Source organism: Mesoplodon mirus (genome assembly GCF_964341445.2).
Source record: "Mesoplodon mirus genome assembly, chromosome: 2".
Classification (NCBI taxonomy): Eukaryota; Metazoa; Chordata; class Mammalia; order Artiodactyla; family Ziphiidae; genus Mesoplodon; species Mesoplodon mirus.
The window spans coordinates 110,908,448-110,935,376 of NC_138977.1; the positions used below are offsets into that span (position 1 = coordinate 110,908,448).

The 26,929-nt window shown below is 40.5% G+C and overlaps 1 protein-coding gene across 3 annotated transcripts in view; it reads left to right on the forward strand.

Annotated features, from left to right (window-relative positions):
- Nucleotides 1-470: 470 nt before the first annotated feature.
- The window catches only part of FAM13C (family with sequence similarity 13 member C), a 137,178-nt gene continuing 110,719 nt past the window's right edge, over nt 471-26,929 (forward strand). For 2 of the 3 annotated variants that reach the window (XM_082634864.1, XM_082634865.1), the window contains exons 1-3: nt 780-946; nt 7,303-7,359; nt 11,320-11,515. In XM_082634864.1, coding sequence (XP_082490990.1) covers nt 885-946; nt 7,303-7,359; nt 11,320-11,515 — 315 coding nt within the window. In that variant the 5' untranslated portion in view covers nt 780-884. The other variant, XM_082634866.1, reaches the window with a different exon arrangement.

Below are 26,929 nucleotides of genomic sequence, written 5' to 3' on the forward strand. Positions count from 1 at the left end.
CAGCCTTCCCCTCCCCCAGCAAGGCTGCCTTTATTTAAAGGCAGTAGCGTGGGTGCATTTGCTCTCTCATCTTTTGTAAAGGTGGTTTGGAGTGGAGCTCGGGCGGGCTGCTCCTGCAGAGGAAACCCCATCTTGCGCATGGTCCCCCCCAGTCACCAGCTAATGCCTGGAACAAATTCTTCACCCGCCCTGCGTGGGCTCATTCACAGCTCTGCAGTCCGGGGCTGGGCGCTTCCTCTTCGGGACTGAAATAACAGAGTGCAGACAGATCTGGTGTGATGCAGCTGCCCTCTTTCAGAGGCTTTTCTTTTTCCTGGGCAATAAACACACACCCACACATCCACACCCCCAAAACAGCAGCTATGTTTCCCTCCCCCTTCTCGTTCCCTTCCAGCTTTTTCTGAACGGTCTCTGAATCTCTGCGAGCCTCCATCCCTAGAGGGAGGTAGCTCTGTAAAACTGGTAGGAGACGTCTGGAAGAAAGCAAGTCGCCCGCGGATTTCAGCACCTAGGCAGAAACAGTCAGGCTTTCCCGGGGGTGGCGGGCACCGGGAGGCCCGGATTAAACGCGGCGCCCGGCTGGCGAGATTGGGGTCGCGCGGTCACGCTCCAGGTGCTCCTCGAGGGGGTCCCGGGGTCCCGGCCCCGCCGCCGTGCCCCGCCCATCTCTGTCCCCGCAGCCTCGCGGGCTGCCGGGCTTTGTGGTTCGCCCGTGCGGCCGGGCCCCTGCTGGGGGTGTCGTTACGAGCATGTGCAGACAGCAGCCCAAGGTAGAGCGAGTGTGCCGGGGAGCCCTGAGACTTGCCTTGCAATGCCATGTTTGTGTATGTGCTCTAACTCCCGGAGAGCAGTCAGGGAGACGGCTCCCCGGCCGGACTTGGCTGATGTTTTCTTGTTTCTGTTTCAGCCTTCAGGATAATTCCTTCAGCAGCACCGCTGTAACAGAGTAAGTGATTCTTGTCACTAAAATAAGATTTGCATGCCTTTCTCAGGAAGCAACTATCGGGAAGGTATCCTCTACCGTTTCCAGCCGCCCTGGGTACTAGATGCATTGTCTCCTGTAATCTGGGGTTGTGAAGACCGCGAGACGTGGGGACTGATGGGGCCCAGAAATCTTTACAGGTTGAAATCAGTCTTTTAGCAACTACGGGAGAGTGATTAAAACAAACTGATGGCCTGCGGGAGCTCAGTGCTCCAAAATATGTGTTCTTGGAGTTCAGATTTTTAAAAAATAAATCTCTTTGACATGTCAGTAGGGAAGCTTTGTTGCATTTTGCCAACGTTGGTGTCTGTTTTCATGGAGCATGCTGTGTACATTTACGGCAAATAGGAGATGGATGTGAAATGAGTTGGATTCCAGTATGTGATAAATAGGCTAAACTTAGTCTCACCCTCTGCTGTGTACAGACTTTTAAGACACAGTAGAGTAAACTTTTCTTGCATGCCCTTTGTCAATTTTGTCTTCTGCCCTCAGAGATCTGGCTATAGGAGGAATGCGTTATCTAGTCTCATGGTTAAAGCTTTCGATTGGGACCACTAACACCGTTCAAACATGGAATGAAGGAGTGAATATTTTACTCAAGGCCAGCATGCATGGTATTTTTTTATTAGATATTTATAGTTTGTGGTTTTAATTCTTGTCATCCCTTCCTTAATATGTTTTTCTAATACTATGTTATATGTATATGTTAAAAATTAACAGGTAGTATATTATGCTAATACTATATGTAACTGATATATAATTTACATATATCCATATATGTATGAAATATCTATACTTTATTTAGTAGTCTTTCTCTAGGCTAACTCATTATGTTTACTTCCGGGACCTTACGACAGAAGTCACTCTAAACATTTTTTCAGGAAAAAGGGGGTATAAGGTTGTATACTCAACTACATTTAAAAACGCTGCAAGTTTGATACAGAAGTCCCGGTAACTTGGGAGTTATTTGCTAAAGTTCCCTAAAAGGCAAATAAATTATGTGAGTTTCAAGTCACTGTCACAATGACTTGGTGATGGAGGGCTACAGGGCTTCCCAGGCCCTCTTGTTTTTCACATTCCTTTGTTTCTCTGTTTGGATATGCTGCTCTCTGTGTTGAGCTTTGGGCTCACTTAAGTTTAGTTAATTTTTTTAAAAAAAGGCCCAGGGTTGATTTTAGAAGATCCAATGTAAAATACTCATTGGGACCTGCTGTGTCCCATTAATGAGATTGCTTGGTAATGGTGCTACAACTTTGCTTTTCTAAAAGCCTAAGAGTGGGGAGAGATGCAGGCCAAAGTATGCAGGCCAAAGATGAGGCTGTGACTCCCTGGTTCAGGTGCACAGGTATTGCTTTCCTCCTTTTGCTGTGCTTACAGCACCAGATGCATCCTGGGCCTGATTCTCAGGACCCCTGTGTGGCTGAATCCCCAAAGTCAGCCATAGGCATAGCAGCTTCAAAATGGAGTTACTTAATTCTAGATTTCACATGGACAATTTTTTAAAAAATGGTTTTATAGTTAAATGCTGGGGAAAGTCTGGTACCTTGTCTTTGGACACTCCCCAAGGAGTTCTGATTGCATAAGATCCTGTTGTTGTTTTCACAGAAGTGACAATGATTTATTTTAAAAGGCACTGAGTGACAATGGGAATGCCATCTGGCTAATCTAAAAATCTGAGGAGAACATTTGAAGCATACCAAATCTTCATAGGTGTAACAGTACAGACGAGGGTCATTTAAAACTAGTCATCATCTAATATAGTATCTTCTCCTCCCCTCAGTAATATGAACCGTTTTCCGTGGTTCTCTGGGCATGACCCTAAAGTCAGTAGGACCAGGATGCACTACACTGAGACAAAGAAGTAGCATGTAATCAGTAAATGTTCATGTCTGGTCTCAGCATGCACAGAGGAGGCACTTGCCTCTCTTATATGTTTTAGATATGAGAAAACGTCCCCTTTCTCCTATCCCCACCCCACTCCTACTTCCTCCTACCCACATGTACTTATCTTTTTTAGTGCCTGAAATTCTACCTAGAGATGATTTTGTTTTTGGATGAAGAACTCTGGTGGTGACCCTTATTAAAATGGAAATTAAAAAGTCTGTGCCCCTGGGAGGTGGATTCAAATTGTCATCAATACTTTAATATAAATTATGTTATCAGCTAGTCTAACCTAAGAGGGTTCTGCGTGGCCAGCTGGGAGTCTTATAAGAGTCAAAGCGAAGGGGAATTGGGAGGAACTCAAGGACGTATTTTATGCTTTTCTCAGTTTCTCGCGTGCCTGGCCCTGTCTGTGCAGCTCTGGACCAATTCAATTTCTTTTGCTACCCAAATTCTTCTGAGATCAGAATGGCCTTGGCCTTCCCTTCTGTATCTGCAGCGCCCTTTCATCTGTTATTTTTCCATGGACATTTCCTCTGTTGCCCTGGCTAACCCGTTATTTGAAATGAAGCCTGCCCAGCAATGAATTCTGCAACAAATTAGTTATCATGCAAAGCAGTAATTCTCAAAACCAACTGATTATCAATATCAACTGGGGAAGGGAATGGGGGCTTGTGAAACATCCAGCTTCCCAGGCTTTATTCCCAAGTGGGAGCCAGCCCACTTGCCAGTCTGGGTTTTTAAACCTTTAGGTCAGTGTTGAACTGTTTAGAAGCACACTAGTTATGTGGGGAGAAGGGCAGTCTAATTTAAAAACTCGCATTCCTGGGCTCCACCCCCAGAGAGTTGATCTAGTGGGGGTGGGGATGAGGCTGGAACTTGCTATTTTTTTTCCATTTTTTAAATTAATTTATTTTTAAAAATTGAAGTATAGTTGATTTACAATGTTGTGTTAATTTCTGTACAGCAAAGTGATTCAATTATACACACACACACACACACATTCTTTTTCATATTCTTTTCCATTATGGTTTATCCCAGGATATTGCATATAGTGGAACCTGTATTTTAATCAGACACACTTTGAGAAATCCCACAGGATTGCAGGCTATACCCCTGCAACTTTGCCTTCAAGGGACATGGTACTGCAGGGAATAGAAGTCCCCTTCGGGGTACAACTACATTTTATCTAATAGCCAGTCTGAGATCTCTCTTCTTATTTACCCCAAGACAAAAAAGAGAACCTCTCATGGGTACTTCTTTCTGCACCATTATTCTAAGAAACAAGTCTTTCTCTCTCTTGTGAACCCCTGGGAACATAGACTGAAGAGACTGTTCAGTGGGCTTAGTGTGGTGGAGCAGAAGCGACACAGGCATCATTGCTTTACGCCTTGGAATCCTGGGAAATTCCTTAGCCCCTATGTGAAGGTAGTTCCTGCCTCACACCACTGTCAGGCTTAATTGAGATCATATGAAAGAGAAGGTGAGCTATAAAGTACCATCTAACTTTTTCTTGTTTGTGGTTGATAGAGGAAGCAAAAGTCCAAATAGAGAGAAAAGTTACAACCCTGAGCATTTCACAGAGAAATGATGGCAAGGACAAATTATCCATGTATTGTCTGGGCAACCACAAATTAAGAACTCTAGGAACTTAGACTCTAGTTCATGAGAACCTCAAAGGAAGTCATTTAATAGATGTGTCTTCACATTTTTTTACTGTGAACAACAATAAACACATTTTATGTTGCAATCCAGCACAAATGTATAGACATGGTTTATTTAAACAAGTTTCGTGAAATAACACTTAACCCTCACTATACTGACATTTTCTATTCTGTTTCTCTACCAATAGTAACAACAAAATGCTGGTAGCTGCTGTCTAATTTCAGGACCGCCTAATAGGTCACAATTTATAGTTTGAAAAAGTTTGTACTAGAAGATGCCTGGTTTTGATAATTTACAGAGAACATCATTAAAGGGTTGGTCTTTAAATTCTTTTATTGGAATAACATGTAGGAAGAGAATCTCATGCCCAAGACCAGTTAGACACTTGATCTGAGTTGATTTTTCTTCCAGGAGTAGGAATATTTGGATATGGGTTCCCAGTGTGGAATCCAGTTTTATAATTGGGCCAGTATTGTGCATTTGCGGGGGGCTCCTGGGTGAGGAATCAGTAGAACAATCAGAAAGATGTTAATTGAGTAGAGCTTGATGGTCTTCATCAAAGCAAATGAAAATTGAACTAAAAGAGCTTGTATATGTGTGCCACGGAAGCCATAAGGAGATCTATTTCATCACCATGTCTGCAAGCTAGGAATTGTGTTTTCTTGAGTGATGACTGGAGTTGTTCAGTAGTCCTTAAAATCGGATCAGCTAATTAGGTCTGGCTTCATATTTCAGAAAGCATCTGCAACTTTGTATGTTCTGGTGCCAATTTCTTATTTTTAACTAATTGTACTTTGGGAAGAAAAAATAATAAATCAAATGAGGGGGAGGAAAAAAAAGTTCTTGCCAAATTCCCAAACAATAGGTATTGTTGAGCTCTAAGGTTGAAACTCTGTTTGAACCCTAGTTCTTTGGAAGCAACAATTCTAGATTTCTGTTCTTCATTGGCTTTTCTACTTAGCTAGGTTGTTCTTATTGGGAAACATTTTTATTCGTTACACAGCTCAGATGATCTATTACAGTAAATGCCTCTAATGGAGGAGAACAAGACAACATTTAGGAATTTAATTGTTGTTTTCTATGAGATGGACAAAGTGGGTTATTGAGAGTCAAAAAAAAAAAAAAAAAAAGGGGAAAGCAAGGAAATTGAGTTCATTTTGTTAAGGAGAGCTTTTTGTTAAGTCGATGCATTTTTCCCCCCAGCTGCCAGCAGGTAAAGAGGGTTAGAGTCTGTAGGTGGACTTCGTTTAGTTCATTACAAAATCATAATTTAAAAGGGATAGTAAGGGAAGAGGACTGAAGCTTCCATCAATTTGTTTTGTGGGTAAGTTATACACCATTGCTGGTAAGGAATATTTTAAAGTTTTAAATGATTTCATGTAGTATAAATACTGTATTATGGTTATATCTACGTATGTAGATATTTATTTATTTATGTCTACTCATTACATTGGGACTCTGTCAGAGCAGGGTCTAGGTCTTTCTCAACTTTCTGTCCTTTAGCAGTAGTGCTACTCAAAGTGTTCACAAATTGTCTGTAACTTGTCTGAGACAAGAACAGTACAGAAATAGGGAGTATGCCTTTAATAACTTTTATAGAAATTTGATATTCCTGCGACCTTTTTACCAAATTATCTCTCCACAGTGGATTGGAAATAGAAAACCAACTGGTCAGTCGTGAATCCCAAAAAGTTTGAGAAGCACAGCTCCAATGCCTAAGGCAGTACTTGGAAGGCAGCGAGTGCTCAATAAATGCTTGTTCAATTATGCCAGGCAACAGACTTGCTGAGGGGCCCGAGTTAATGATTTGATTCAAGCATTTATTGAGTGTCTACTCTGGGGTAACATTGTAGGCACTGTGGCAGTGTATCTAGAAAAAGAAATGATGGTTGTTTCTTTTCATGGAATTAACAACTAATTTAAAAGATCTCAGAGGTACAAAGGAATTACATAAGAGTGCTAGGCAAGATCTAGTTGGTTACTAAAACCTCAGAATGAAGAGTAAACCATTCTGTACTAAGGTTAAAATGGGAACATGGCACGTGGGTGAACTTGGCAAGAAAAGTTCACAGAGCTTGCGAGGCTGGAGCAGTGAAGGCTGAGTAGGAGTTGAAGATGGAAAAAAGCATTCCAGGCTGGAGTGGGGTGGGGTGAGGTGGGGTGGGAAGGGCTGAGAATAGGAACGAAGGCTCACTCATACACTAGAGTGAGAGAATGGTCCTCCTCCAGAGGCACTTAGGCAGTGTGGAACACTGGAGAGTTTCCAATATGGAAGAGCCAAGAATTTTTCACGAGGTTATTTCAGAAGTTTTGTGAAAAGGAAGGATGTCAAGAAAGTCTGGAGGCCAATGGAGTGAGCCAAAGGGCAGCTGGTGTGGTTTGGGACTGCCTTGAGGCAGAAGAGATGCCAAGAGGCATGTAACGGAGTCTCTTTTGAGCCAACAACAATCCACCAGTGTTGGTGTCAGATGTTCCCTCAAGTTCTGTGAACACTTAGATCCTTGCTAAGATCTCGTTTGCTTAGGTGATGCAGAGTAGTGGATGAAAAAGGAGTGTTACCTCTGGTTCTAAGCATTTAAGCTCACATGATATGACAATATTGGTATCATTCACTACCAGATAGACACTGGGGAATTGACGCTGGTTTGAATGAGAGTGGTAAAGATTGTTCCATTTTTTAGTTTCCTGTGCTAATCTTCGGATAATTTTAGACTGTTGCTGCTTCTGCTGCAGCAGACAGTTGGATCTGATGTGGTTTTATCTCCTCTCTCCAGGTGTGAAGAAGACACAGTCTCTCTGCATGAAGATCAGACTGACTGCTCTAGTCTCAGGTAGGACTCACCATTGCTTGGTTCTTAATTATGAAGGATAGAAACCATCTGGGTCTGGTATCTTAAGTCTCTTCTTTGAATTCTAATACTTTGTTCTCACGTTCTGTTTCTTCTAATAGATTATCAGCTGTTGAAGGAAGTTTTGTCTTGTCCACTTTTGTATACCCCCCTTAGCACTCAGGACGGTACCTTTTCTATGGAGAATGCTCAGTAAATGCCTATTGAATTCAACATTGATTAGCACATCTGTTCCCATCATAGACCTTAAGGAAGAGCTTCTAGATTTATTCACCAAATGTGGCATTGAGTGTCTGGAGTGTGATCTTGGTCATCACCGGGTTCATGATATGATGGCAGAACCTTCACGTTAACCATTTCTTCTACATTTGCTTCACTCAAGCACTTTCACATGCATTTTATTATTTAATCGAAACAACTGAAAGGAAGCTGATGTTTCCCTCCTCATCCTAGATGGAGAAACTGAGGCTCAGAGGGATTATAGCTCATCCAAGATAACACAGCCGCTATGAGGCAGAATTTGGACACTGGTCTGTGTGACACTTGTTGGATAAGAGACGTTTGTTGAAGGCCTTTGTTTCATACATTTTTGTGTGCCAGAAACCAGTGGAGATACGGGATGGAGAAAGACAAACCAATCCCTGCTCCCAGGAATTCAGTTCCCTGGAGGAGATAGGCAAGAGTATAGATGATGATGCTACAGCGCATTAAGTGCTATTTTACTAGCGGGAAACAGAGGACTCACTTAGAATGACCAAATAGCCCAGGGAAGTTTCTGGGATGGATTCCTGAAGAAAATTACACATGGCGCATGACTCTTTTTTTGGTGGAATATAATAAGGCCAAAAAACCAAGCAGAGGGGAAAAAAAAAAAAAAAAAAAAAAAAACAAGCAGAGGGAGCAACTTACTGGCAAGCCAACAGAGGGCAGAGAAAATAATTTACCTTGAAGGTATAGCAGGCAGTTCAGGATGGCAGGAACCCTGAGAGCTGAGGATGCCAGGAGTGGTAAGAAATAAAGTTCCAGGAGCTTCCCTGGTGGCTCAGTGGTTGAGAGTCCGCCTGCCGATGCAGGGGACACGGGTTCATGCCCCAGTCCGGGAAGATCCCACATGCCGCGGAGCAACTAAGCCCATGCGCCATGGCCGCTGGGCCTGCACGTCCGGAGCCTGTGCTCCGCAGCGGGAGAGGCCACAACAGTGAGAGGCCCACGTACCGCAAAAAAAAAAAAAATGAAATAAAGTTCCAGAGATAAACAAAGACCTGATTACAAAGGGTTCATATACCCTGCTGAGGAGTTTGGAATTTATCCTTGGAGGTATTGGGAAGACTAAAAATAACCTTCAGTTTTTTCTTTGCAAATAACCACTCACCCAAGGCCCCAAGTGAGAGTAGCCCCCATTTATTGGATTGTGGTCTTGAGCCACCTTTCTTTGGTAGGCATTTCACAGAGACTGTACTGCCTCTGTCACATAGAGATGCCGGCATCTTATGGATGAGGGTCACAGAGGTGAGGTGTTGTGGCTCCGGCTGCATTTCTAACAAGTAGGAAGATATTTTGGACTCTTGTTCTTTTCAGAACACCGTGCTCATTCTCAGTTATGACTGATTCCAGTAAGTGGTGACATAAATTACATTACCTATATTCTGTTTTGGGGATCCTGAGGAACCAGTAATAGGTTGGAAATGTATTTCTACAGATGACTTTTCTATTTAGGTTTTATATTTGTGTAATGAGAGAAAGATGCTTTTTGCCCCGTTTTTCAAGCCCAGGATGACATTTATACCTTTTGGGCACCTTGAAAATATGATATATAAAACAAAATTCAGGTATTATTTTAGGAAGGAGTCTATCAAAAGCATCATTTTAGATTTGAAAAATCATTTTTATGCTTGAGTGTTCTAGAATCCTCCTCGAATGAAGAACATTTAGGTTATGGTAGAGATCGCTGTTGTTTCTTTCATTGCTCACCCAGGAGCATAGGGTGTGTGGATGAGCAGTATTGTCACTAGTGAAAGACATGCATTTCACACGAACTAGTGTAGTTCCAACTCATGGTTTGATATTGGTTTCCAAACCCATTAGTGACATACAATTTTTTTAAATTATAGATGATCTTAACGGAAAATATTAACCAGTGTCACTGACATTGTTTTTTTGTTTGTTTTGTTTTGTTTTTGCGGTACGCGGGCCTCTCACTGTTGTGGCCTCTCCCGTAGTGGAGCACAGGCTCCGGACGCGCAGGCTCAGCGGCCATGGCTCACGGGCCCAGCCGCTCCGCTTCATGTGGGATCTTCCCTGACCGGGGCACAAACCTGTGTCCCCTGCATCGGCAGGCAGACTCTCAACCACTGCGCCACCAGGGAAGCCCGCTGACATTGTTTTATTGTTTGTTTTGTTTTTGTTTTCAGTTACTATCATGAAGAATTATTTCACCTGTTAGGTTTTCCTTTACCAGATACTAAGTTTGTCCTGAAGCTTAAGTTTAACTCTTTCACATAATTTTATTTCCACATCTTGTCCAACTGCATGCACCCCGGCCATGCTCCAGACGTCCTGGCCCAATGTTTCCTTTGTTCTTATCCCAGAGACTAACTGGAACTCATCTTCCTGATATCAGCTTAGTGAGTTTAATCTTTTATTTGTAAAAAGGCATGCTGAGCAGTCGACATAGAAATCCTTCTTTTGCTGATCTTGTCTATTGGCTTTGTGTATCCTTGAGCCATGAGGAATTGCTTGCTAGCTGACCTTGCCAAAATCTCTTTTATGGGTACTGCTGGTCAGGGCACAGGAGGGAAAAACACTGCCTGGGGGAAGTGGCCAGTCCTACAGAATTGCATGATCTAGTACTGAATGATTGCCAATGGGTTAAGGACAATCATATTGATCGTATAAAGGGAATGCTCCATCTGGCTATGGTAGTTGCTGAATTCTTAGCAAAATAAAATAAAATGCATCTAGATTTAAGAGGGGCAAATGACTTCAAATAAGAGTGTTATTATGTCACTATTTTTGAGGCAGTGGAAGGGGCAGGGCGATGTTGTGTTAAATTTGATTGATGCGTGAAAATGAACACTGCCCTCCCAGTGCTGAGTCTGTGGAGGTAACTCCAGCCAGGTCAGTCTTCTCCAGCTGTTCCACACCCTCAGGACCCAGATACTGGGATCTTTGGCTTTTCATTGAGAGGGTTGTTCAGATAGATGGCTTGCCTGGGTAAAACTTGGCTCTTGTCTTAATTCTATTGAGGTAGTATGTATTCTATTAAGATAGACCCCAGTTAGACTTTTAAATGCATCTGAAAGTTGTAAGGAGATGGTTAGAGACTTGCCAGTGAGGAGGAAGCATCATGCCTTGAACCAAGGACACATGCATGAGAGACTGGGGACCCACCTGACCACTCCAGGTCTGGGTGAATTAGCCCTTTATTTAATCTCTGGGATTTAGAGTGTTAATCTATAATGTAGGAATGACAGTAGCTAACTGGAATATCTCACATTATTATTGGTGAGAGAAAAACCTGACATATGTGAAACTATCTTGAAGTGAAAAATGAAAAACAAATATGATAGTATGTGCAAAGCTACAACTACAGAAAGTATGTATCCACTAGCAAAGATGGGAAGGGAATGTGGCGTGATCTAAAAAGTGACATTCAGTTCTTCTGAAGCAGTCTACACTAAAAAGTTTGCTAGGTACCGTGTAAATGAGCAGCAGTGAGTATTGCCAGCCTCTCTTTCCCAGGGGGGATTATTAGACTCTTTTTGTTTTTGTTTTCAGTTTGAAAGCAGTCACTATTTATTAACTGACCAGATTACAGAAATAATCATGGTAGGTACCTTAGTTCATCCTTCCAATAAGCCTGTTGATCTGGTCTTCCCTGTTGCCAGCATGTCCACCTTCTACAAAATGGGTGCTTTCTAAATTGGGTCTTTCCTGTTCTAGAGATGAAGACAATAAAGAAAATTATCCCGATGCCGGGGCTCCGCTAGAGGAGCCCGCACCGTCCCATGAGCCGCCGCAGCATGTAGAGCCGCCCGCGAGGCTGGACGTGCTGCGACCCAGCATGGGCAACTTCAAGTCCCGGAAGCCCAAGTCCATCTTCAAGGCCGAGAACGGGAGGAGCCACGGAGAAAGTCAGGTAGCGGGCTCCACCTCCTCAGACCTTGGCCAAGAAGGGTGCTCCTCTGGTGAGAGCACCATTCCGGTGACGGTGATGGTCTGAGCACGTTATTTTGCAGGCGGAGATTAGCGTGACTTGTCATTGCACACCTGCGACTTGGGACGTGTGCGTGCGCCCCTCCCGTGGGTTAATAGAGGAGTGCGCTGGGCAGGCTGCTCATTTAGCGCTCTTTCAAACTGGTAGTCTTAAGTGCCGGACTTTGACATTGATTTAGGCGAGCTGCTGCGTCCTTTGTGGGGGAGGGTGGAGGAGGATTTCCAATGAGTTTCACTTATCCAGGGTGTGTAACTCTGGCCCCAAACTTGGAGCCTCTTCTCAGCAAATCAGAAGTCCCAGGTTTATACAGAGCCATTCTTCTTAGGCTGCAGTTTAGTGGCTTTGGGAAAACACTCAAGCGTGTATGTGCATGATTGTACGTGTGTGTAGAATCTGGTTCTTTGAGGTAGATAAGTATTTAAATGTATGAATGAAGCATCTTTCCAACTTCATTCAAGTAATACATTTTATACACACTTATTTATTTTACTTTTCTAGTCATAGAGGGATGTATCAAAGAATGTGATTTTTAAAACTCTTAAATACCCCGCAAATAATTTATGGTGCTTTTAAAAGAGATGAAACGAATATAATCCATTTTAATCTTACTGGGAGGTTAATGGTCCCAACATTAAGATTATACTTGTAATGCACCTAACACAGTTTTGGGGACATAGATGCTTCATTAATGTGACCTTTGCTTTTTTGTTAACAGCTAACTGTTAACTTTAAGAATAATGTGGGAGGCTCTCAGTGTAATATGTTAATTATCTAATAATTTGAAGTCCAGTCCAACTTTACAAATGGGCACCAGGTGATCTTCCTGCTAGAACAACTTTGGCTGGGCAGTTTATTTGACCTTGTAATTTTCTTATTTGCCTTGTGTTTTTTATCTCATTTCTTTTTTGGCATTGTGACCTCTTATTTAGTCAGTTAATTTTGCAGTGAGATGATATGCCGTGAGCATTTATGAAGTTCTGTTGTAATTTTCTGAAACTGAGTTGAATTGTAGAGAGAGGTTAAGTGTGAAATATCATTTGAGTTATGATTAACTTGAGACCCTGCCTATTACTAAGTGTACCCAACACTTGTTTGATTAGGAGTCTGGTGCTGGGGAGGACACAGGTACCCAAAGGGCTGCCTGCAGAGTCTGACTGGGTCCGGAGAGACTCTGACCTTGAATCTCCTACTAAAGGTCACCTGTGACATTGTGGGCTTTGTGTGACCAGCCGTCTCTCCTAGAATGCCCTCTTTCTTGTCATCCTGTAGTCTGGCCTCAGAGGAATTACACAGTCGTCACTTGTAATAAGATGCTAATGGGGCATGTAATTTCCAGCATGTTGCTCATGCACAGGAAGATTCCAGGAGAGTGAGATGCTTGTACAGTCTTTGCGGATAATACAGCATTGGAATCTGGGACTGCACTTAAAATTTCCAGTTCATTCCAAACATCCCTGTGTACACAATGAGATTGTTTTCCCCGTAATGACTCAGAGAACTTCGATAATATCATTTTAGGTCTTCCATATTTTGGAGAAATTTGAAACAGATTTCATTCTTCCCATTGTCTTTGGAGAGATATAATTAACACTGGTTGAGTACTGATCAAGAACTGAGCATCTATAAATAATATTATTATTAAAATCAGCTGACACTTATTTAAGCATTTACTGTGCTCCAGGCATGTACCATGTTTACAACAATCCCATGGAATGGCTATTATTATCTTTTTGTACAAATGGGAAAATGAAGGCTCAGAGGGATTACATAACCTCTTTAGTCAGATTTGGAAGAACTTGAGTGGAATGTCTTTTCCATAAAAGCACAATATTTCTAACAAGAGGTACCCAGAACTTCCAAGTATGATTCTGCTGATTTACTTAACCCCTTTTTATACAAAACCTTTTATTTCACTCTGGAATTCTTTTCCTTTGGTCATATATTGTGTTGCTAAGCAGTAATTAGTTATTGAGAAAGGATTACTGTGGAGAGAATTTTATAAGTGTTTTTCTTCTCTGCCTTAAAGCTTTGTGATGTTGGTCACATAAGCTAGACAAACCTTGTTTGAGTGAATGTTAGCTCCACTAGGACTTAGGTTCGGTGAAGTCAGTGAGTCAGTCTTTCTTGTCCACCTTTGGATCTCTGGCACTCAGTCACTCAGTATTATTCAATGAATGACTCAAAACTGTTAATACACACACACACACACACACACACACACGTGTGCGTTATATATACAATTACATATATAAATTTTTTGTAAAATGGTGTATATATATATTTTTTTCTGTAAAATGGAAGCATTATATCTTTACTCAGTTATAAAAAGTCACATTTCAAAAGAGCATACAGAGAGATTGGTTCAAGATGGCAGAGTAGAAGGACATGCTCTCCCTCTTTTGAGAACACTGGAATCACAACTGCTGACCAATCATCGACAGGAAGACACTGGAACTCACCAAAAAGATACCCCACATCCAAAGACAAAGGAGAAGCTACAATGACATGGTATGAGGGGCACAATCACAATAAGATCAAATCCCATAACTGCTGGATGGGTGACTCACAAACTGGAGAACACATACCACAGAAGTCCACCCACTGGAGTGAAGGTTCTAAGCCCCACGTCAGGCTTTGAAACCTGGGGGTCTGGCAATGGGAGGAGGAATTCCTAGAGAATCAGACTTTGAAGGCTAGCGGGATTTTATTGCAGAACTTTGACAGGACTGGAGGAAACAGAGACTCCACTCTTGGAGAGCACACACAAAGTAGTGTGAGCATTGGGACTCACGGAAAGGAGCAGTGGCCCCATAGGAAACTGAACCAGACTTACCTGCTAGTGTTGGAGGGTCTCCTGCAGAGGCGGGGTGGGTGGGTGGGGGGGTGGCTGTGCCTCACCATGAGGACAGGGACACTGGCAGCAGAAGTTCTGGGAAGTACTCCTTGGCGTGAACCCTCCCAGAGTCTGTCATTAGCCCCACCAAAGAGCCCTGATAGGCTCCAGAGTTGGGTTACCTCAGGCCAAACAACCAACAGGGAGGGAACCCAGCCCAACCCATCAGCAGACAAACAGATTAAAGTTTTACTGAGCTCTGCCCACCAGAGCAACAGCTCTACCCACCACCAGTCCCTCCCATCAGGAAACTTGCACAAGCCTCTTAGATAGCTTCATCCACCAGAGGGTAGACAGCAGAAGCAAGAAGAACTATAATCCTGCAGCCTGTGGAACAAAATCCACATTGACAGATAGATAGACAAGATGAAAAGGCAGAGGGCTATGTACCAGATGAAGGAACAAGGTAAAACCCCAGAAAAACAACTAAATGAAATGGAGATGGACAATCTTCCAGAAAAAGAATTCAGAACAATGATAGTGAAGATGATCCAGGACCTCGGAAAAATAATGGAGGCAAAGATCAACAAATGCAAGAAATGCTTAACAAAGCTCTAGAAGAATTAAAGAACAAACAAACAGAGATGAACAACACAATAATTGAAATGAAAACTACACTAGAAGGAATCAGTAGAAGAATAACTGAGGCAGAAGAATGGATAAGTGACCTGGAAGACAGAATGGTGGAATTCACTGCTGTGGAACAGAATAAAGAAAAAAGAATGAAAAGAAATGAAGATAGCCTAAGAGACCTCTGGGACAACATTAAACGCAACAACATTCGCATTATAGGGGTCCCAGAAGGAGAAGACAGAGAGAGAGGACCCAGGAAAATATTTGAAGAGATTATAGTTGAAAACTTCCCTAACATGGGAAAGGAAATAGCCACCCAAGTCAAGGAAGTGCAGAGAGTCCCATACAGGATAAACCCAAGGAGAAACATGCTGAGACACATAGTAATCAAATTTGCAAAAATTAAAGACAAAGAAAAATTATTGAAAGTAGCAAGGGAAAAACGACAAAATACAAGGGAACTCCTATAAGGCTAACAGTCAATTTCTCAGCAGAAACTCTACAAGCCAGAAGCAAGTTGCATGATATACTTAAAGTGCTGAAAGGGAAGAACCTACAACCAAGATTACTCTACCCGGCAAGGATCTCATTCAGATTCGATGGAGAAATCAAAAGCTTTACAGACAAACAAAAGCTAAGAGAATTCAGCACCACCAAACCAGCTCTACAACAAATGCTAAAGGAACTTCTCTAAGTGGGAAACACAAGAGAAGAAAAGGATATACAAAAACAAACCCAAAACAATTAAGAAAATGGTCATAGGAGCATACATACCGATAATTACCTTAAATGTGAATGGATTAATTGCTCCAACCAAAAGACACAGGTTTACTGAATGGATACAAAAACAAGATGCATATATATGCTGTCTACAAGAGACCCACTTCAGACCTAGGGACACATAAAGACTGAAAGTGAGGGGATGGAAAAAGATATTCCATGCAAATGGAAATCAAAAGAAAGCTGGAGTAGCAATACTCATATCAGATAAAATAGACTTTAAAATAAAGAATGTTACAAGAGAAAAGGAAAGACACTACATAATGATCACGGGATCAATCCAAGAAGAAGATATAACAACTATAAATATATATGGACCCAACATAGGAGCACCTCAATACATAAGGCAACTGCTAACAGCTCTAAAAGAGCAAATCGACAGTAACACAATAATAGTGGGGAATTTAACACCTCATTTACACCAATGGACAGTTCATCCAAACAGAAAATTAATGAGGAAACACAAGCTTTAAATGACACAAGACCAGATAGATTTAATTGATATTTATAGGAAATTCTGTCCAAAAACAGCAGATAACACTTTCTTCTCAAGTGTACACAGAACATTCTCCAGGATAAATCACATCTTGGGTCACAAATCAAGCCTCAGTAACTTTCAGAAAATTGAAATCATATCAAGCATCTTTTCTGACCACAGCACTATGAGATTAGAAATCAATTACAGGGATAAAAAACGTAAAAAATACAAACACATGGAGGCTAAACAGTACATTACTAAATAACCAAGAGATCACTGAAAAAATCAAAGAGGAAATCAAAAAATACCTAGAGACAAATAACAATGAAAACACGATGATGCAAAAGCTATGGGATACAGCAAAAGCAGTTCTAAGAGGGAACTTTATGGCTATACAAGCCTACCTCAAGAAACAAGAAAAATCTCAAAAAAAACAATCTAATGTTACATGTAAAGGAACTAGAGAAAGAAGAACAAACAAAACCCAAAGTTACAGAAGGAAAGAAATCATAAAGATCAGAGCAGAAATAAATGAAATAGAAACAAAACAATAGCAAAGATCAATAAAACTAAAAGCTGGTTCTTTGAGAAGATAAACAAAATTGATAAACCATTAGTCAGACTCATCAAGAAAAAAGAGGGAGAGGACTCAAATCAATAAAATTAGAAATGAAAAAGGAGAAGTTACAACAGACACTGCAGAAATATAAAGCATCCTAAGAGACTGTTACATGCAACTCTATGCCAATAAAATGGACAACCTGGAAGAAATGGACAAATTCTTAGAAAGGTATAACCTTCTGAGACCGAACCAGGAAGAAATAGAAAATATGAACAGACCACTCACAAGTAATAAAATTGAAACTGTGATTAAAAATCTTCCAACAAACAAAAGTCCAGGACCAGATGGCTTCACAGGTGAATTCTATCAAACATTTAGAGAAGATCTAACACCCATCCTTCTCAAACTCTTCCAAAAAATTGCAGAGGAAGGAATACTCCCAAACTCATTGTATGAGGCCACCATCACCCTGATACCAAAACCAGACAAAGATACTACAAAAAAATAAAATTACAGATCAATATAACTGATGAATATAGATGCAGAAATCCTCAGCAAAATATTAGCAAGCAGAATCCAACAACACATTAAAAGGATCATACACCATGATCAAGTGGGATTTATCCAAGGAATGCAAGGATTCCTCGATATATGCAAATCAATAAATGTGATACACCATGTTAACAAATTGAAGAGTAAAAACCATATGATCATCTCAGTAGATGCAGAAAAAGCTTTTGACAAAATGCCACACCCATTTATGATAAAAACTCTCCAGAAAGTGGGCATAGAGGGAACCTACCTCAACATCATAAAGGCCATATACAACAAACCCACAGCAAACATCATTCTCCATGGTGAAAAACTGAAAGCATTTCCTCTAAGATCAGGAACAAGACAGGGATGTCCACTCTCACCACTATTATTCGACATAGTTTTGGAAGTCCTAGCCATGGCACTCAGAGAAGAAAAAGAAATAAAACGAATCCAAATTGAAAAGAAGAAGTAAAACTGTCACTATTTGCAGATGACATGATACTATATAGAGAGAATCCTAAAGACGCCACCAGAAAACTACTAGAGCTAATCAATGAATTTGGTAAAGTTGCAGGATACATAATTAATGCACAGAAATCTCTTGCATTCCTATACACTAATGATGAAAAATCTGACAGAGAAATTAAGGAAACACTCCCATTTACCATTGCATCAAAAAGAATAAAATACCTAGTAATAAACCTACCTAGGGAGACAAAAGACCTGTATGCAGAAAACCATAAGACATTGATGAAAGAATTAAAGTTGTTACCAGCAGATGGAGAGATATACCATGTTCTTGGATTGGAAGAATCAATATTGTGAAAATGACTATACTACCCAAAGCAATATACAGATTCATTGCAATCCCTATCAAGTTACCAGTAGCATTTTTTACAGGACTAGAACAAAAAATCTTAAAATTTGTATGGAGACAAAAAAGACCCCAAATAGCCAGAGCAGTCTTGAGGGAAAAAAACGGAGCTGGAGGAATCAGATTCCCTGATTTCAGACTATACTACAAAGCTACAGTAATCAAGACAATATGGTACCGGCACAAAACCAGAAATATAGATCAACGGAACAAGGTAGAAAGCCCAGAGATAAACCCACGCTCTGATGGTCAACTAGTCTATGACAAAGGAGGGAAGGATATACAATGGAGAAAAGACAGTCTCTTCAGTAAGTGGTGCTGGGAAAACTGGACAGCTACATGGAAAAGAAAGAAATTAGAACACTCTTTAACACCATACACAAAAATAAACTCAAAATGGATTCAAGACCTAAATGTAAGACCGGACACTATAAAACTCTTAGAGGAAAACATAGGAAGAACACTCTATGACATAAATCACAGCAAGATCTTTTTTGATCCACCTCCTAGAGTAATGGAAGTAAAACCAAAAATAAACAAATGGGACCTAATGAAACTTCAAAGCTTTTGCACAGCAAAGGAAACCATAAACAAGATGAAACAACAACCCTCAGGATGGGAGAAAATATTTGCAAATGAATCATCGGACAGAGGATTAATCTCCAAAATATATAAACAGCTCATGCAGCTCAATATTAGAAAAACAAACAACTCAATCAAAAAATGTGCAGAAGACCTAAATAGACATTTCTCCAGAGAAGACATACAGATGGCCAAGAAGCACATGAAAAGCTACTCAGCATCAGTAGTTATTAGAGAAATGCAAATCAAAATATTGTAATTTTGTGAGGTATCACCTCACACCAGTTAGAATGGGCATCATCAGAAAATCTACAAACAACAAATTCTGGAGAGGGTGTGGAGAAAACGGAACCCTCTTGCACTGTTGGTGGGAATGTAAATTGATACAGCCACTATGGAGAACAGTATGGAGGTTCCTTAAAAAAAACTAAAAGTAGAATTAGCATATGACCCAGCAATCCCACTACTGGGCATATACCCAGCGAAAACCATAATTCAAAAAGACACATGCACCCCAATGTTTATTGCAGCATTATTTACAATAGCTGGGTCATGGAAGCAACCTAAATGCCTATCGACAGACAAATGGATAAAGAACATGTGGTACATATATACAATGGAATATTAGTCATAAAAAGGAACAGAATTGGGTGATTTGTAGAGACGTGGATGCATCTAGAGACTGTCATATAGAGTGAAGTAAGTCAGAAAGAGAAAAACAAATATTGTATATTAACGCGTATATCTGGAACCTAGAAAATGGTACAGATGAACCGGTTTGCAGGGCAGAAATTGAGACACAGATGTAGAGAACAAACGTATGGACACCAAGGGGGGAAAGCGGCAGGGGGTGATGGTGGTGGTGTGATGAATTGGGCGATTGGGATTGACATGTATACACTGATGTCTATAAAATTGATGAGTAATAAGGACGTGCTGTATAAAAAAATAAAATATAAAAAAAGAAAAAAGAGCATATAATCATGACTCATACAGATATGAAGTGAGACATATCAAAAATTTCATTTAAATCATGAATTAATGAGGGAACAAATAAGATATTACAACCGGTTCAAAAAAGAATGCAAAGTATTGCACATTTATAGTCTGACAGGGAATGGTGAGATAAATTTTTAGATGCACACAAAATTGGCAAAACTTGGAATATCTATAGGGTGATAACTACTTTCCTGGGGACACAGTTTGCATTTCTGTGGAGGGAAATTATTTGCACTGCCATTGGTTTCTGCAAGCTAACTGCTATCTGCATAACCTTGTAAATTAGCCTAGTGATAGACAAACAAAAGCTGAGATTATCCACATGGGTGAGCTAGCCAGAACATCCACTAAATTTCAGTCTTTTATAATTTTTTCTTATATTCTCTTCCTCCCTCCCTCCCTTCCTCCTTCTTCCTTGTTGTCATAACAATCTCAAAGAGATATTAACCTTGATCACAAGGTAAGACTAGTCTCATTAGGTTTGGCCTTATTATTTACCTAAGTGTAGCAAGAGTGTTCATTTATCATGTATGTATTCTTACATATGCTTTGCAAAATCTAGAGCCATATGGTTTTGAATAATTACAAAATTAACTTCTCTTTGGAGGTTTTCATAAGGAATCTCAGCTTGGACCTTAAATGCCTCTATTATTTGCACTCCTAAGGCAAATCAAGTTCAAGAAATTCTCTCCACCTTATTTCACCTGCAGTACTTATGCATTTGGGTAAATTCCTCTTTTCTTAAAGTCCCCAAAATAACTTCATATTCCTGGACTGCCAGGGAGTGATGGTCCTTACCACCTGTAAGGTTGGACCCTGTGAACTAGATAGCAGGGCAGTTATCCTGAGAGTCCTTTGTAGGCATTGATGCCATAATAAAGCCACATTAGTTCCTCACAATCGGCCTGTTCTACCTGATCCAAGGAGCATCATTCTCAATATGACATCCTAGGCGAGATGGTAGTTATGCAACAGATTCCTCCAATTATATCCTGGTAAAAAGGAAGACATTATTATTGAATAGATTAAATAACCTGATCACCGTTGAAAGTAAGGATATTTGGTATGAGTTTCTGAACTCGGGGGGTCAGTGAGACTCAGATATCATTTTTAAATATTTCATTTCAGTTTATATAAACAGAATGGTTTTTAAATGTAGGTTCTGTTATCATTCAGGTATGATGAGGCCAACAGAACAGAAGATGACTACCATTTGGAAAGGTTTCTACTTGCAGTTCTTAAGAGGGATGGGGCATGCCATGTCATGCAGGGCCACATGGGGAAGCACCAGGGTTGATCCAGGAGGAAGATGGGGCAAGGAGACAACGTGGGTGGAGACTTTATTGTGGTTTTTATTGGAAAGGTGAGGCAAGGCAGAGTAAGCAGGTTTAAAATTGGCTGGTTTGAATGATTTCAGTGGACTCTGAGGTATGGGGTTCTCACTCGTGGTCTGGTACCTGGCCCTGGGTGATAAGGTAGAGGAGAATTACCTCTTGGAACATACGAACCAGATAAAGGAGGTGGTTGAGAGTATGGATTCTGGACTGGTTAGTTTGCATATGAAAGGCACACTCTGGGGCAAATCATTTGTCATGTTTGCTATCCCTAAGAATTGGTTAGTCCTGGGAGAGACAGTCTCTCCCCAGTCACTGAGGCTGGAAATGCCAGAGCATCAAGAATAAGGAAAATCATCAAAAACCGTTAATAGAAGAATCTACTAAATTGTATGGGTAGGAAATCATTGAAGTAGAGAGAAAGGACTTTCTTATAGATCCAGAAGAGAGAACATTAAAACAACTATATTCCAGTCAGATAACCACTGTAAAATTTCCCTTATCAGTCCATTCACTATGGACTGTGTAATTCTTGTTCCACTTGATCTTGGGTTAGCAGTAGCATGAAGTTGTCTGCTTCTTGAATGAAATTCTGCAAGTCCTGACTCAGCCCATTGGTGTCATCAGATGCCTATACCCAAGAGTCTGTTCCTTGACATGTCAATTAGTTAAAATATCTGGGCCTTTACCATGGGACTCCTGAGAGTATTCTTCTTTGTTGAAGACACAAACTCTGGCGTGAAGCTGATAATAGAACCTTCAGGCAAGTATCTGAGGAAAACAAAGATCTGTAGATGACAGAAACTGAAAGTGATTTTGGTTAATTTACTACTAGTAATTTTCAAATGTGAAAAGTCTAATGACATTTCATAATAAAAATGATACATTAATGTGACATGCAAAACACGATAATAAAACCATTCCCCCCAAGTTAGAATGTTTCAAAGGATAATAAATAAGCCTGTTTTTGGGCCTCCCTGGTGGCGCAGTGGTTGAGAGTCCGCCTGCCGATGCAGGGGATACGGGTTCGTGCCCCAGTCTGGGAGGATCCCATATGCCGCGGAGCGGCTGGGCCCGTGAGCCATGGCCGCTGGGCCTGCGCGTCCGGAGCCTGTGCTCCGCAACGGGGGAGGCCACAACAGTGAGAGGCCCGCATACCGCAAAAAAAAAAAAAGAAAAAAAAATAAGCCTGTTTTTAAAGAACTCAGGAAATTTAGTTCTGGTTTTACAAAAATGGAGGAATATAATTCTTACAGATGAGAAAAACCTTGAAATATAGAATAATAATCCTAAAAGAAGATGCCAAGAATATGAAGTAAAAAATTCATTAAGTCTGGTGTGGGTCTTAGACATCTGCATTGTTATTAAACTCCACAGACAAGTCTGCAGTGCATCCCTAATTGAAAACCACTGGCCTGGATGGTGCTGGATTCAAATGAAAGAAGTAAGGCCATGGACAAGTCAATGTTTAAATAATAACCACAGTTATCACTGATAATATTAGAGTGTTGCTGTCTAATATCATCATGCAAAGCTCCACAGGACCAGAATGGATATACAAGAGTTTGATAGAACTATGTATTTCATAAGAGCTTTGATCAAAGGCTAAGTGACCCATTAACTACATTTACCATCCACTGTGGTAGAGAGAGTAGTTCTATTCATAAAGCTGGATTTATTTGGGGAACTTGAGCTTATGCTACAAATCCTGCCTGAGACTTGTTGCCATCATCAAAACACAGTTCTAACTGGTCTGTTTTGAAAGCATAATTCCCCAAAAGTACCTGTTAAGAACCGATGGTCACAACTTTTATAACTTAGAAGCAACCCTCTTTGAAGCTGAAGGTTTAGCTAGTGCCATTTCTGGGTTCTGTTGTCACAAAGTTTGTATTCAGGACCCCAGAGTGGATCTTCAGTCTGATCCTAACCAGGTTGGGAATGACAGTATGGGCAAGGGAGAAATGGCCAGATAGGAACCATTGAAAGTTTTGATCAGTCTTACCTTCCTGATCAACCCCAAAGCCAGAATCAGAAATTCTACTTATAGAGGGTCAGATTAAATCTAATTTAGAGCAACTTTCCTTTAATCCATAGAGTAGCAGAATCTGAGGTTTTTTGTGTGTGTCTGAATGTGATTCCAGTTTTGTACCTACTATGAATGATGTAAAAGGGGGGCTTTAGGTGTATTTGCTGATCCAATAAAAGTTCAGGAACCAGGAAGGCAAGGCAAGAGTCTCCTCAAAGAAATTAAGATATTTAATATCTCAACATAATAAAAGCCATTTATGGCAAACCAACACCAACGTAGTACTAAACGGTGAATATCTGAAAGCCTTCCCACTGAATTCTGGAATAAGACAAGGATGCCCACTCTAACCACTTCTATTCAACCTAGTTTTAGAAGTTCTAGCCACAGCAGTCAGACAAGAAAAATAAAATTATCCAAATTGGAAAGGAAGAGGTAAAATTATCTTTATATACAGTTGACATGATACTCTGTGTAGAAAACCCTAAAAATGCCACATAAAAACTATTAGCACTGATAAATGAACTCAGCAAGGCAGCAGGATACAAGATTAATATACACAAATCTGTTGCATTTCTTTACACTAGCAGTGAAGTATCAGAAAGAGAAAGTAAAAAACAATCCCATTTAAAATCACATTAAAAAATTATCTAGGAATAAACCTAACCAAGGAAGTAAAAGACGTATACGCTGAGAACTATAAAACATTCATAAAGAAAATCAAAGATGATTCAAGGAAATGGGAAGATGGAACAATATCCCATGCTCTTGGATTAGAAGAATTAATATTGTTAAAATGGCCGTATTACCCATAGCAATCTACAAATTTAATGTGATCCCTATCAAATCTCCTATGACATTTTTCACGGCATGAGAACAAATAATCCTAAAATTTATATGGAACCATAAAAGACCCAGAATTGCCAAAGCAATCCTGAGGAAAAAGAACAAAGCTGGAGGCATAACCCTCCCAGACTTCAGACACAGTACCACAAAGGTACAGCAATCAACATGGGGCAGTATTGGCACAAAAACAGACATATGGATCAATCGAACAGAATAGACAGCCCATAAATAAACACACACACCTGTGGTCAATTAATCTTCAACAAAGGAGGCAAGAATATACAATGGAGAAAAGGCAGTCTTTTCAGCAAATGGTGTTGGGAAAGCTGGACAGCCGCATGTAAATTAATGAAATTAGAATACTCCCTCACACCATAGATCAATACAAAAATAAACTCAAACTGGCTTAAAGACTTAAATATAAGGCATGACACCATATAACTCCTAGAAGAGAATGTAGGCAAAACATTCTCTGACATAAATCTTAGCAATATTTTCTTAGATCAGTCTCCCAAGACAGTAGAAATAAAAGCAAAAATAAACAAATGGGACCTAATCAAACTTAAAAGCTTTTGCACAGCAAAGGAGACCATAAACAAAATGAAAAGACAACCTGTGGACTGGGAGAATATATTTGCAAATGATGCAACCGATGAGGGATTAATTTCCAAAATATATAAACAGCTCATGAAACTCAATATCAGAAAAACAAACAACCCAATCAAAAAATGGGCAGAAGACTTAAATCGACATTTCTGCAAAGAGGCCACACAGTTGGCCAACAGGCACATGGAAATATGCTCAACGTGGCTAATTATTAGAGAAATGCAAATCAAAACTACTATGAGGTATCACCTCACACCGGTCAGAATGGCCATCATCAAAAAGTCTACAAATAATAAATGCTGGAGGGGGTGTGGAGAAAAGGGAATCCTCCTACACTGTTGGTGGGAATGTATATTGGTGCAGCCACTACGAAAAACAGTATGGAGGTTCCTTAAAAAACTAAAAATATAGTTACCATATGATCCAGCTATCCCATTCCTGGGCATATATCCAAAAAAGACAAAAACTCTAATTAAAAAAGATACATGCACCCCAATGTTCATAGCAGCACTATTCACAGTAGCCCAGACATGGAAGCAACCTATGTGTCCATCAACAAATGAATGGATAAAGAAGATGTAGTGTGTGTGTGTGTGTGTGTGTGTGTGTGTGTATACATACATATATATACACAGACATATGTATGTAATGAAATATTACTCAGCCATAAAAAGGAATGAAATAGTGCCATTTGCAGCAACATGGATGGACCTAGAGATGATCATACTAAGTGAAGTAAGTCACAGAGACAAATATTATATGATATGTGGAATCTAAAATGTAATACAAATGAACTCATTTCCAAAGCACAAAGACTCACAGACAGAAAACAAACTTATAGGACTTCACTGGTAGTGCAGTGGTTAAGAATCCGCCTGCCGGGCTTCCCTGGTGGTGCAGTGGTTGAGAGTCCTCCTGCCGATGCAGGGGGCACGGGTTCGTGCCCCGGTCCGGGAGGATCCCACATGCCGCGGAGTGGCTGGGCCTGTGAGCCGTGGCCGCCGAGCCTGCGCGTCCGGAGCCAGTGCTCCATGACAGGGGAGGCTGCAGCAGTGAGAAGTCCGCGTATAGCAAAAAAAAAAAAAAAAAAAAAAAGAATCCGCCTGCCAATGCAGGGGACACGGGTTCGAGCCCTGGTCCGGGAAGATCCCACATGCCGTGGAGCAACTAAGCCCATGCGCCACAGCTACTGAGCCTGCACTATAGAGGCTGCAAGCCACAACTACTGAGCCCTCGTGCCACAACTACTGAAGCCTACACACCCAGAGCCTGTGCTCTGCAGCAAGAGAAGCCACCTCAATGAGAAGCCCACGCACCACAACGAAGAGTAGCCCCTGCTCACCGCAACTAGAGAAAGCCCGTGTGCAGCACTGAAGACCCAATGCAGCCATAAATAAATAAATAAATAAATAAATGTATTAAAAAAAAAAAACAAAACTTATGGTTACCAAAGGGGAAGGGAGGAAGGGTAAATTAGGAATATGGGATTAACAGATACATACTACCATATATAAAATAGATAAACAATAAGGATTTACTATATAGCACAGGGAACTATATTCAAGATCTTGTAATAACTGATAATGGACAAGAATTGAAAAAAAGAATATATTGATGTATATATATATTTGAATCACTGTGCTGTACATCTGAAACTAACACAGTATTGTGAATCAACTATACTTCAAGAAAAGAAAAAAAGTTGAGATATTTAGAATAAGGAGAATGTTCATTTGACCAGGATCAGTTGCAGATTGCCTTTCTGCTTTCGTATTCCTGTCTTCCTTAGAGGGCTTTGTGAAAGAATGGCTTGGATAAGGACCATTTAATGACCTGTCTCCTGAAAGGCCAAGTTTTATTGATGCTGATATTAGAGTTTACTGATATGATGAAGTTAAAACAAGACTTGTGAATTTGTGCTGACCAGGAATGGTTCATCAAAGTAGAATCCAGTGAACAGTTTGCTATCCTGTGGAATGTCATATTAAATAGCAAACACTTTTTCTAGGGAGGAGAACTAACTGAAGGCAGTAGAGTATATATGTTGTAATATTTTGTGAAAAATTACACAAAATGTGGCGAGTGGGTGAAATGGGTGAAGGTGGTCAAAAGATACAAACTTCCAGATATAAGATAAATAAGTCCTGGGAATGTAATGTACAGCCTGGTGACTGTAGTGAATAATACTGTGTTGTATATTTGAAAGTTGCTAAGAGATTAGCTCTTAAAGGTTCTCATCACGAGAA